The 12729-nt window shown below is 32.6% G+C and overlaps 1 protein-coding gene across 1 annotated transcript; it reads left to right on the top strand.

The window, feature by feature from the left end:
* The first annotated feature begins 2329 nt into the window (after positions 1-2329).
* On the top strand, positions 2330-4601 carry LOC120125106 (hexose carrier protein HEX6-like). Its single transcript, XM_039143598.1, has 3 exons — positions 2330-2482; positions 2570-2892; positions 3437-4601. The coding sequence occupies exons 1-3, from the start codon at positions 2353-2355 to the stop codon at positions 4511-4513; spliced, it is 1530 nt and encodes a 509-aa protein (XP_038999529.1). The 5' UTR covers positions 2330-2352; the 3' UTR covers positions 4514-4601.
* Positions 4602-12729: the final 8128 nt, after the last annotated feature.

The raw sequence follows: 12729 nt of genomic DNA, 5'->3' as shown, positions 1-12729 counted from the left end.
TTTAAAATAATATTAATAAAACTAATGTGATACTTCGACATTTGTACTATATCATCACTTAAATGCAAGGATAAGGGTGAGCATTTGATTGAGTCTAGTCAAGTCGAGTCGAGTAAAAACAATTGAGTTATTCGAGATGTTGAGTCATATTTTATTACTTAACTTAAAAAGTTTTTGAGTCAAGTTTAAGAAATTCGGGTCAAGTTGTTTGAGTTTCTATACAAATTTAATTGTAAGTATTTATAGTATGATAATACAGATTTATTCTAATTTTTCGACTTTCTCTAACCATAATATATATATATATATATATATATATATATATATATATATATATATTATATAATATATTATATATATATATATATATATATATCACATTACAATGTTATTTAATATATAACATACAATCTAACATTACAAAATAGATTTACAATATTATATTTCAAAGAATGTATTTTGAGGATAAAATATTAATGGGAGCATAAAGGAGTCAAAGAATTGATGTGAAGAAAGAATTTGTAAACTATTGTAGTCAAAAGACTAAATTGAGTAAAATGCAAAATCAAAGGACTAAATTAAAAAAGAGAGAGTATATTTTTAGTAAAAAAAATAAGAATTAAAGTTACATAGATATTCTATAGTGATAGGGAAGCCTGTGGTTTAAATTTGGTCAAAAACATACTTAAAATGAAGGATGAATTGAAGAAATATGAAAATCATAAAAAAAATTGAGGGACTAAATTGAAAAAATAAAAAATTTGTTATAAAAAATGAATTTGGCAGTACATATGTATTCTATGATGTTTTAAGAACATATGGTTCTAATTCGGTAAAAGTTGGACTTAAAATAAAGAGGAATTGAAGGAATAGGAAATCAGGGATCAAATCACAAATCTATAAAAAAAACACTCATATAAGTTTTAGGGTTACTCGAAATTTTGAAATTTTAACTCGACTCGAACTCAAAAATTGAATTGTTAATTTAAACTGACTCGAATAACTTGAATAACCCGACTCAAATAATTAAAAAATGAAAAAAATGATTTTTCGAGTCGAGGTGAGCTTTGCTCACCCCTGTACAAGATGGATCGAGAGGGCGGATACAGTTGCCCCTGAAATTCAAAATTATCATGCATTTTAGATTTTATTTAAAATTTATTTTTATCTCTAGAATTTTATCTATTTGTCCCCTCCTATAATTTTAGAGGCTCGTCCACTAATATAAATTTTTTTCGTACACCTCTATTTAAAAATAAAAATATTTTATTAAATTGTAAACGAAATTATAAAAACTGTAAAACATAAAACTTTAGGAATTCGTAAAAATTACAAAAATAAAAGACAGAAAAGTTAAATTTGTTTATGAAAAGGGTAACTACGCATTAGTATTTAAACTATTAGTTTTAGTCTGTTTTAATATCTAATTTTAATTTTTTAAAAATCATACCCAACGTTTAGTTTTTATTTCATTTTAGTACCTGTAGGTGAAAACTTAACGCGTTTAGTACCTAAACTATCAATTTTGGTCCATTTTAGTATCTAAACTTTCAAAAATAATTCAAAACTTAACTTTTAAAATTTGAACAGATACTAAAATGAAATAAAAATAGAATTTTAGGTATGATTTAAAAAAACTGAAAGTTTAGATACTAAAACGGATCAAAATTGATAATTTAGGTACTAAACGAATAATTTATCCTATAAAAAATGCACTTATATGAAATTTTTTTAAGTATCAATATAAACAAAAAAGATTACACACTAACACAAGAAATGTAAATATATAAATAAATATATGTTTATAATTCTTTTAATTATTGATAATTTATACATTTACAAATATAATTATTTAAATTTAAAATCTAAAAAATATATAACATTTCTTTTAAACATTGAGACTGAAAATGAACAAATTCAGAGACTAGAAATGACAAAATACATTTGATTTACACAGCCTAAAATCAAAATAAAAATCGAAGCAAATATTTTTTTAAGGTAAAAAATAAGACCCATTAAAACCTCAACAAAAACATAACCAATTTATCATGTTCATTGTGATTACTTGAAACACAGATTCAGAAACACACTGCAACCTCCTTTAATGTTTTGTTCTTGAAAATCCATGAGGATTTTCACTAAACAAAATCAAGAACCCCGTGCTTAATCAAAAATCCCACTTGCATGCTTCCATTTTTAGTCCACACGAGGATGGAGATATTATTTAGTTTGTGACCAAAGTCTTCCACCACCCAGTCAACCATAGGGCTCTTTTAGTCCACTGTTTATTTTATTTATAGCCTTGTTTATTCTCCATTGCTTGGTGATCAGCTTAGAGGATACTTTTTAGCAATGGCATTTTCAGATGGAACAACAGGTGAAAGGGCACAATACAATGGCCGGATTACCCTTCTTGTTGTTATCTCATGTATTGTGGCTGCCTCGGGTGGACTCATCTTCGGCTACGATCTTGGAGTATCAGGTCAGTCAGATTTATCCATCCATCTGTTAGGGCTGTGGGTTTTAAATTTCCGCCATTAACACTATTTATCGAACTCTGGTTTTGAAGGGGGAGTGATCTCCATGGACCCTTTTCTCAAAAAATTCTTCCCAAATGTGTATCGAAGGATGAAAGAGGATACCAAGATTAGCAATTACTGCAAATTTGATAGTCAACTGTTGACCTTGTTTACATCTTCACTCTACCTATCTGGCCTTATTTCTTCTTTCTTTGCATCTACTATGACTCGAACTTTTGGACGAAAGGCGTCGATGCTTGTTGCAGGGGCTGCTGTCCTTATTGGTTCAGCCCTTGGTGGTGCCGCTTCAAACCTCTACATGCTTGTATTTGGTCGTATTTTTCTTGGTATTGGGCTTGGATTTGGAAACCAGGTACTTATAATAAACATTGTTTTGTCACTTCTTCATATTGTGCAAGTTTGGTGGTTAATTTACTTGCTGAAATTCAAAGAAAACACAGGGTATAAATGAGTTGAATATGTAGCAACAACATATAAGAATTGTCTCTCATTGATTTTGGTGAAAATAGAATGCTATCTTGTCATCAATGGTATATGCTACTCGAAATTTTCATTTTCTCCTAAAGAGTATTCATCAAACACCTATGCCTGAAACATATTTATGCACTTGAGTGGATATCTTTTAAATACACGAGGAAAAACACAAAGAATTGTATATGTTCAATTAGAGGCAAGTTTTCCGGTTACCAAACTCGCAGGATGTCCTCCTTTCTATATTTAGCCGAGTCAACGAGTGGAAGACTGATTAATTGTTAAACCAATCTGACCATAAAAGTTCCACAGACACTAGTTTTAAGCATACCAGATGATCAACTTTTGTCAGTTCAAAAGTGTGACATAATATAGCTCTAAATATATCTACTGGTTATTTATGATCTGATTTTCTTGCTTTGCAGTCAATCCCGGTCTATATTTCTGAAATGGCACTACCTAAACACAGAGGAGCAATGAATTTTATCTTTGATGCTGGAGTTGGCATTGGAGTACTCGTAGCTAATGTCATCAACTTTTTCACGGAAAAGATTGATGGCGGTTGGGGCTGGCGTATCTCCCTATCCATGGCCGCAGTTCCGGCCACAATCCTGACCTTAGGTGCGATTATTCTCCCAGACACACCAAACAGTTTGATTGAAAATAGCAATAACCAGGAAAAGGCCAAACGTGTGCTTCAGCAAATAAGAGGCACAAAAGACGTCCAAAAAGAACTGGACGATATCATCAAAGCAAGTTCAATCTCAAAAGCAGTCAAAGACCCATTCAAGTTAATCATGCAAAGGAAGTATAGGCCTCAACTGGTAATGGCAGCAGCGATACCATTTTTCGCACAAATGACAGGGATTAATGTCATTACATTCTATGCTCCGGTACTATTCAGGACAATTGGTCAACATGAAAGTGCTTCACTCTTGTCTGCAGTTGTGATTCGTTGCTTCAATGTTAGCTGTACATTCATATCTATGTTCGTAGTCGATAAACATGGCCGAAGAGTACTGTTTATGCTTGGGGGAATTCAAATGCTTGCAACACAACTAACAATAGGAGGGTTTATGACAGCTTTATTGGGTGATCATGGTGCATTAAGCAAGGCCAGTGCTTATGTGGTTTTAGTTTTGGTATGTATATACATTTCCGGGTTCGGATTATCTTGGGGTCCTTTGGGATGGTTAATCCCAAGTGAGATATATCCACTGGAGATCCGTTCCGCAGGCCAAAGTGTTACGGTAGCAGTCAGTTTTCTGTTTTGTTTCCTTGTTGGGCAAACTTTTCTAGCTATGCTTTGCCACATGAAGGCAGGGATTTTCTTCTTCTTCGGTGGATGGGTGGCTCTGATGACTACATTTGTGTACTTCTTGTTGCCGGAGACTAAAAATGTACCGATCGAGAAAATGGAACAACTGTGGAAAGAACACTGGTTTTGGAGAAGATTTGTGGGAGACCAGCTTGATGACAATATTTACGAGGTAGACAAATGATAATTAAGGTTTCATTTGGAGCACGTTTTAGTTATTGTTATGAAAAAAAGAGTTATAGAATTAGTCTCTGATTATTTATGATTAGCCATACAGTGCTGCATAGTGAGAGTGGCTCAAATGATTGGATGTGTTTCTCCTTTTCTGCTGAACAGGCATTAACATAAGACCATTAAAATACACATCTTTAGCTTTGATGTGTAATGGAGTTGATTCTATGTTGTAACTTCGAATATGAAACCATTTGTTGTACTTGAACGAATACAAATAAGATTATTTTAAATTCCATCGAAATTTCCATCTCTTTTGTTCAAAATCTTAACTAATTGATAACATACAAACTTTTAAAAAAAAACTATTTGAACCTAAAACTTTTAAGAATATCACTGAAGTTATTTAACAAATTCAATAAAGAGTAAAATCTAATATACTATCGATGAATTATTATAAGTAACCTCATTAATTGTCCAAATAAAAGTCAAATAGAAGAATTGCACCATGTCTGCTGAGATTATCTCAGGAAAAGCAGGTTAATATACGGCGTTACCGGATATATTATAATATATTTAACAAATTCGGTTTAGCGCTACCTGAAATATCGAGTAATATCAATGTTGTAGGTGGAAATCATGAAGAAAATATTAAAAAATTTAGTAACCGGCAAACTTAGCTTGTCTGTTTGTATCGATACAAATGAAAAATGTATCGATCCATAGCAATATAACAAGTAAAAATATGATAAAACCGGTGTCATTATGATAAAACCGGTAAACCGCTACCGGATATATTGAAAGTGTCGATAAATTAATATAAGTATCGTCACTTTTGTAATTTAAAAGAGAAGAAGTTATAGCGCCTATAAAGTGTCGATACTTTATACAAATGTATCGATCCATAGCAATATAACAGGTAATAATATGACAAAACCGATGTCATTATGATAAAACCGGTAAACCGCTACCGGATATATTGAAAGTGTCGATAAATTAATGTAAGTATCGACACTTTTTTAATTTAAAAGAGAAGAAGTTATAGCGCCTAAAAAGTGTCGATACTTTATACTAATGTATCGATCCATAACAATATAACAGGTAATAATATAACAAAACAGGTCTCGAAATGATAAAACTGGTACAAAGATACCAGATATATTGAAAGTGTCTATAAATTAATATAAGTATCGACACTTTTGATATTTAAAAGAGAAGAAGTTATAGCGCCTAAAAAGTGTCTATACTTTATACAAATGTATCAATCCATATCAATATAACAGGTAATAATATGACAAAACAGGTATCGAAATGATAAAACCGGTAAAAAGCTACCAGATATATTGAAAGTGTCGATAAATTAATATAATTATCGACACTTTTTATATTTAAAAGAGAAGAAGTTATAGCGCCTAAAAAGTGTCGATACTTTATACAAATGTATCGATCTATAGCAATATAACAGATAATAATATGACAAAACAGGTCTCGAAATGATAAAACCGGTAAAAAGATACCGGATATATTGAAAGTGTCGATAAATTAATATAAGTATCGACATTTTTTAATTTAAAAGAGAAGAAGTTATAGCGCCTAAAAAGTGTCGATACTTTATACAAATGTATCGATCCATAGCAATATAACAGGTAACAAACAAGTCTCGAAATGATAAAGCCGGTAAAAAGCTACCGGATATATTGAAAGTGTCGATAAATTAATATAATTATCGACACTTTTTATATTTAAAAGAGAAGAAGTTATAGCGCCTAAAAAGTATCGATATTTTATACAAATGTATCGATCCATAACAATATAACAGGTAATAATATGATAAAACAGGTATCGAAATGATAAAACCGGTAAAAAGCTACCGGATATATTAAAAGTATCGATAAATTAATATAAGTATCGACACTTTAGTAATTTAAAAGAGAAGAAATTATAGCGCCTAAAAAGTGTCGATACTTTATGAAAATGTATCGATCCATAACAATATAATAGGTAAAAATAAAAAACGGTATCGAAATGACAAACCGGTAAAGCGCTACCGGTATGTTGAAAGTGTCGGTACTTTAATAAGTACGCGTAAAAAAGTATCGACACTTTAAAAGAAATAAGTAAATATCCTATCGAAAGTATCGATGCTTCACATAAAAGTATCGACACTTGGGTAATTGTATCGATTAAATATAAATAACATATCCGGTGTAAATATAAAGACATAGCTAAATTTCCTCTTAAAATAGATAGAGTTTTTGAAATCGAAGCGTAATTGTTGCTGCATTTCAGAAGGCGTTTCTACGTTGAAGTTTGTTTGTTTGTTGCTGCATTTCAAATCGAAAGGTACGTTGTTGAAACCCTAGTTTTTTATTATTACAGTAATTAAGGTTTTTATGTGTTGTTGTTTGGGGTTTTCGAAGTAAAGAGACATTTGGGATCGATTACATGTAGAAAGTGATCTTCTAGGTAGATGATAAATACCAATACTTTTATTTAATATTATAAGTAGAAAATGATATTATAGGTTGTATAAATGTGTCGATACTTGGAGTATTGAGTGTTCCCATTCGTTTGAAGGAAATAGGGAGGTTTTGGGACCGATTATATTATATAATATAATAGGTAGAAAATAAATATAGATACATGTATATAATATTATAGGTAGAAAATGATATTTTAGGATGTATAAATATACCGGTTAATTAGCAAATAGGTCCACATTATGTATTGACACTCTTTAAATATGTGTCGATATTTTTTTCCAAAATAAAGCATAAACGAGTTGCACGCATAAAGTGTCGATACATTTAAAATTGTATCGATCCCGAAAACATCGAAACCGATATACATAATGTAATAGGTCAATTTATAATGTAACCGGTTTAAATTTACCGATTTTATGAGAAAATAGGTCAATATAAGCGCTACCTATTACATTATATAAGCGCTACCTAATTTGTTATTGTACTTGATAATATTTTCGATTAAATGCCTATTTTATTATATAAACGCTACCTATTACATTATATAAGCGCTACCTAATATGTTATTGTACTTGATAATATTTCTAGTTAAATGATATAATATAACCGATCTAAATTTTAACCGATCACATTATTTTTTAGCCGTTTTTTAGACGTCGAACAGCTGAACTTCCCCTGCAGGGTATATAGAATTCCCATTCAAGCGCCTCTGGTTTCTCATTAATTAACAAAATGGATGACTTGCATTACACCATGTCTGCCGGGTCTACAAAATTCCATTCAAGCTCCTCTGATTTCTCATTAATTAACAAAATAGATGATGACTTACATCATGTCTGCAGAGTCTACACTAGAGTAGTTAATTGAGTTGAATAACTCATGAATAGTTAAAGTTTGATTTAATCAAAATTTAGTATGTATTTATTTCAAGTTAATTTGACTTGAATTTAAATTTGATTCGAAATATTAATCGATCAAATCAAGTAAGGTCTAACTCGACTCGATAATTTTGTGAGCAGCTCGTTAAATTTTTAGGGTAAACTACATGTTTAGTACCTAAAGTATCACTTTTGTTCCCTTTTAGTACTTAAACTTCCAATTTTTTCAAAACAATACCCAAAGTTTAATTTTTGTTTCATTTTAGTACCCCGCCGTTAAAAGTTTAGGAACTAAAATGAAATAAGAAGTTAACAATGGGGTACGAAAATGAAACAAAAAGTAAAGCCGTGTACTAAAATGAAATAAAAAGTAAAAATTACATATGATTTTGAAAAAATTGAAAGTTTAGGTACTAAAACGGAACAAAAGTGATACTTTAGGTACTAAATATATAGTTTACCCAAATTTTTTATAATGTTTTATGAAACTGATTGTGTTATTTTTAAGATTGATTATATATTGTTAACTTTTGTTTTTCAATAATGATTTTTATAATTGTAATATATTTTTTTAATAGAAATGAGCCTAATAGCCGAAATTGGGCGAGATTACAAAAATGAATATAAGGAGGTCCCGTCGCGTCCTGAACCAAAATGTCATGGAGATTCATGGGTTAGCTATCAAAGATCCTTAGAGTACCATCGACACCACTTAAAGTTTGGCCAAAGAATCATCAACCATGTTCGCTTCCTTCCTGTCGAATAAGATTTAAATCATGTCAATTCCTATCAAGTCGAAATACCTCGAACTAAAGCTAGTGGACTATCTGAAGAGTAAGTTATCAGCTCAAATGCATCGCCACCGTCGACTTGCAGAATTAGGTGTCAGATACTGTTAAAACTAGTGGGAAAAACAACAAATATGGAAAAAACTTTGCTTTTATTCAATTCAATAAATTATGTACACATATCTTTATATACATAAATTCAACACTAACAGGCTACCAGGGTTTCAAATCGCAGTCGCGTTTTCGGTCATTTCAGGTTTATCGTGATTGTGGCTGTTGCGGGCGCTATTATGGCCTTCGCGAGCTCTATTGCGGGTGTAGCGGGTAACTCAGACGGCGACGGAACCGCTATTTCGCGGGCGCTATCACGTTTTCGGACCATGATTTGAAACCCTGCAGACTACTAACAAATTGAATAACTAACTAATTAAAAAACTCAACGACCCCTAACCTAACAACAACTCAACACTCCCCCTAAATTTGGTAAGTGAAAAACATCTTTTACTCCGAAATTGGACAACAAATAGTTATGTTGTGCTACTTCTAATGCCTTGGTAAAAAGGTCTGCTTCCTGCTCTATTGTGGATATATGCCCAGCCTGAATCAAGCCTTTCTAAATTTTTCTCTAATAAAATGACAATCCACCTCTATGTATTTTGTTCTTTCATGAAAGACATGATTGGAAACAGTCTGTAATGTTGCCTTACTGTCACTAAAGAGTTTAAATGGTTGTTTACTTTTCACTCCAAGTTCCTCAAGTAATCTATTCAACCACACAATTTCTAAGGCTGTAAAAGCCATGCTCATGTATTCTACTTTTGCAGAGGATCGAGCAACAGTTGGTTTCTTCTTCGATTTCCATGAAAATAAAGATTCTCCTAACTTCACATAGTACACGTTACATATCTCCTGGTCATTGGACACGTTGCCCAATCCGAGTCACAACTAGCTACTAGCTCACATTTACTTGTTGCCTTCAAAAGAATAATCAGTCCTAGATTCTTCTTTACATGTTTTACAATCCTTAAAGTAGCTTCTTCATGCTCCTTCTTTGGTTGATGCATAAATTGTCTAAGATGTTGTACTGAAAAAGCTATGTCAGGCCTTATGTTTGTCAAGTACAAAAGTCTTCCGATTAGTCTTTATTACTTTGTTCTATTCTCAAGCACAACATCTTCATTTTGCTGTAAATACTCATCACTCTCGATAGTAGTAAACCTACTATTTTGTTTCAAAGGCGTCATGACTGGTCTTGCTCCACCATTCCCAAATCATGAATAAGTTTGAGAGCATACTTGCACTGATTCAACAAGATTCCTTCCTTAGATCTAAGAGCCTCGAGTCCGAGAAATTATTTCAGTTAACTTTTGTGCAAGGCAGTTTTGAGCTATTCAATCATCTTTCCATCAATCATTGTGATTAGGAGATCATCTACATAGACCAAAACAACAACAAATTTTTTATCCTTGTCTTTGTGAAAACAGGGAGTAATTATATTTGCTTTGAACAAAGCTCTGCTATAATCAATGTTTCTGTTAACTTGGCTTTCATATGCCTTGATGTCTGTTTCAAGCCATATAAAGACTTTTGTAGTCTACAAACAATAGTCTCCCCCTAACTACAAAAGCCTTGTTGAAGCTGCATATACACCTCTTCAAGTAAATCCCCTTGTAGAAAAACATTGTGCACATCCATTTGCCATAATGGCCAGTCAAAAATAGAAACAAGAGCCATCACCAACTGAATTGTAGTCATTTTCACCATTAGCGAAAAAGTTTCCACATAGTCAACCCCTCTCTTCTGGTTGAATCCTTTGGCAACAAGCCGGGCCTTGAACCATTTCACCTCCCCAGAAGTTCTATATTTAACCTGAAAAACCCAATTGCACCCAATACACTCATTGCCTGGAGGAAAAGGTACCACATTCCAAGTATTATTCAACTCTAGTGCTTGAATCTCCTTTGTCATTGCTTTTATCCATTTGGGATCAGTTTTTTCCTCATCATAAGTCAAGGGTTCAAAAATTTGAGTGGTGTAACAAATATAGGACTATGTAGATTTTGGTAATTGTCAATAAGATATGTATTGAGAAATAGGATACTAACCTAAAGGAGAAGTGGATTGGCAGGAATGGACAAAATCATGTAACCAATGAGGTGGTCTAGAAACCCTAGAAGATGACCTAATAAAAAGAATTTATTGTATAATATAAATATACTCTGACCTATAAACATGGGTTGAACCAGAAATAGGAGGAAACTGAGAAACAACTTTAGGTGTAGATGATCTAGGAACAAGGTTTGGTTCATGGTCTAGCAAAGGGTGAAGTGTAGGATCTGATGCAGGGTCTGAGGCAGGTGTAGGTTTTGGTGCAGGGTATGATACAGGTGCAGGTGATAATAAGACATAGAGGACAATACAACAGGAGGGGCAGGAGCAAGATAAGTGAATTCTAAAAAATCAGAATCAAGGAAAACATTGTGCAATGGAAAAACCAAGAAGATTATGCAGAATTGAAATGAAATGGAAAGACATTTTCATAGAAGACATCACAATTGAAAAACAGGACCTTAGCATCAAGATCAAACATAAATAACCTTTTTCGAGAGCTAGAATAACCAAGAAAAAAAGGTATGGCCTTGGAAGAAAATTTATCACGATAGACAGATTTAGTAGTGTAACATAGGCATCCAAAAACTCGTAGGTGGGATAGATTCAGAGGTTTTTGAAAAAGTAATTCAAAAGGATTTTTTTCAGTCTAGTACAATAGTAGGTAACACGTTTATAAGGTAACAGACAATCAAGACACATTCCCCCAAAACTTCGTAGGTACCTTAGATTGAAAATGTAAAGTCTAGTGACCTCTAAAATATGTCTATGTTTTCGTTTAGCAACCCAGTTTTATTGAGGGTTATGAACACATGATCTTTGATGGATGATTCACAAAGAAGAAAAAACTATTACACTTGGTGCTAATAAAACTGATAGTGGTAGAAAATTAATTTTTAACCATCAACAAGAATCGCTTAAGGTAAGTAATAGCATCATTCTTGTGTCTTAGTAAGTAAAGCCAACTAACCCTAGTACAAGCATCAACAATTGTAAGAAAGGACATGTACCCATTATGTGTCGAAAAACGATAAGGGCTCCATGTCATGGTGAATGAGTTTAAAAGGTTCAGTGGACATAGAGCAACTGATAGGAAATTGTAAACACGCTTGTTTGGCCAAGGGACACACATCACATGTAACACCCTGATTCCCGGTTTAGTAGTTTCGGGTAAACCCGAGTAAACTTTAACTAGTCTAAGGAGCCCACTTGGAGTATTGGGCTAAAATATAGTTAATTTTAGTTTTAGGGTTGGGGCTAATAAGGCTAAAAAGGGTATTTTTAATGTGAGCATCAAAGGAGTAAGACTTGGAGTGTAATTAACCCCTAAAATTGTTTAAAGGGCTAAATCCTTTTAATAAAAGGCGAGGTCATGACAGAAGGCAATCACAAAAGACGAAGAAGCTTTTCCATCTCTTTTTCTTCACCATTATTCTCTTCCCGTTCAAATTTCCTCTCTTCTCTTCTCATCTTCCTCTCATCAAAGGAGAAAGCTTGTTAGTGTTCATCCCTAGTTCGAAATTAAGAAGGTAAGTTTTGAAATCATATCCTATAGAGCTATAAATTAAGCTCACAACCATAGAGTTTGGTCATGGTGGCCATAGTTGGGTTTAAGGATTTGTGTATTTGAGAATATTAGGGTTCATACTTGATTCATGCCATAGATAATGAATTTGATGTAAAATATATGTTTTTATGACCTTTAAGACCCTAAGTAACCTTATAAAGCTTTAGCACATGATTAGGAACCAAACTATGGCCTTTATAGTGATTTTTTTTAGCCTAAATAAGATAGTTTTGGGTTCGAGTATCGATACTGGATGAACAATATCGATACATGATAAATTGGAAAAATCTAGGGATTTCAGAAAGAAGTATCGATTCTGTTGGGAGAGTATCAATACTGCGCCTATAGTTTCGATACTTAGGGTGTACAATATCGATACTGAGCCCCATATTTAGTAACATAAT

This window comes from Hibiscus syriacus, unplaced genomic scaffold, assembly GCF_006381635.1.
Source record: "Hibiscus syriacus cultivar Baekdansim isolate YM2019G1 unplaced genomic scaffold, ASM638163v2 tig00110429_pilon, whole genome shotgun sequence".
NCBI lineage: Eukaryota > Viridiplantae > Streptophyta > Magnoliopsida > Malvales > Malvaceae > Hibiscus > Hibiscus syriacus.
The sequence above is the reverse complement of the archived record's forward strand: the minus strand, read 5'-3'. Positions and strand labels throughout refer to the sequence as shown.

Coding starts and splice junctions, on each gene's coding strand:
- LOC120125106 (XM_039143598.1), top strand. CDS start 2,353: ATGGCATTTTCAGATGGAACAACAGGTGAAAGGGCACAATACAATGGC. Junction 2,483..2,569: donor CTACGATCTTGGAGTATCAG/GTCAGTCAGATT, acceptor CTGGTTTTGAAG/GGGGAGTGATCTCCATGGAC. Junction 2,893..3,436: donor GGCTTGGATTTGGAAACCAG/GTACTTATAATA, acceptor CTTGCTTTGCAG/TCAATCCCGGTCTATATTTC.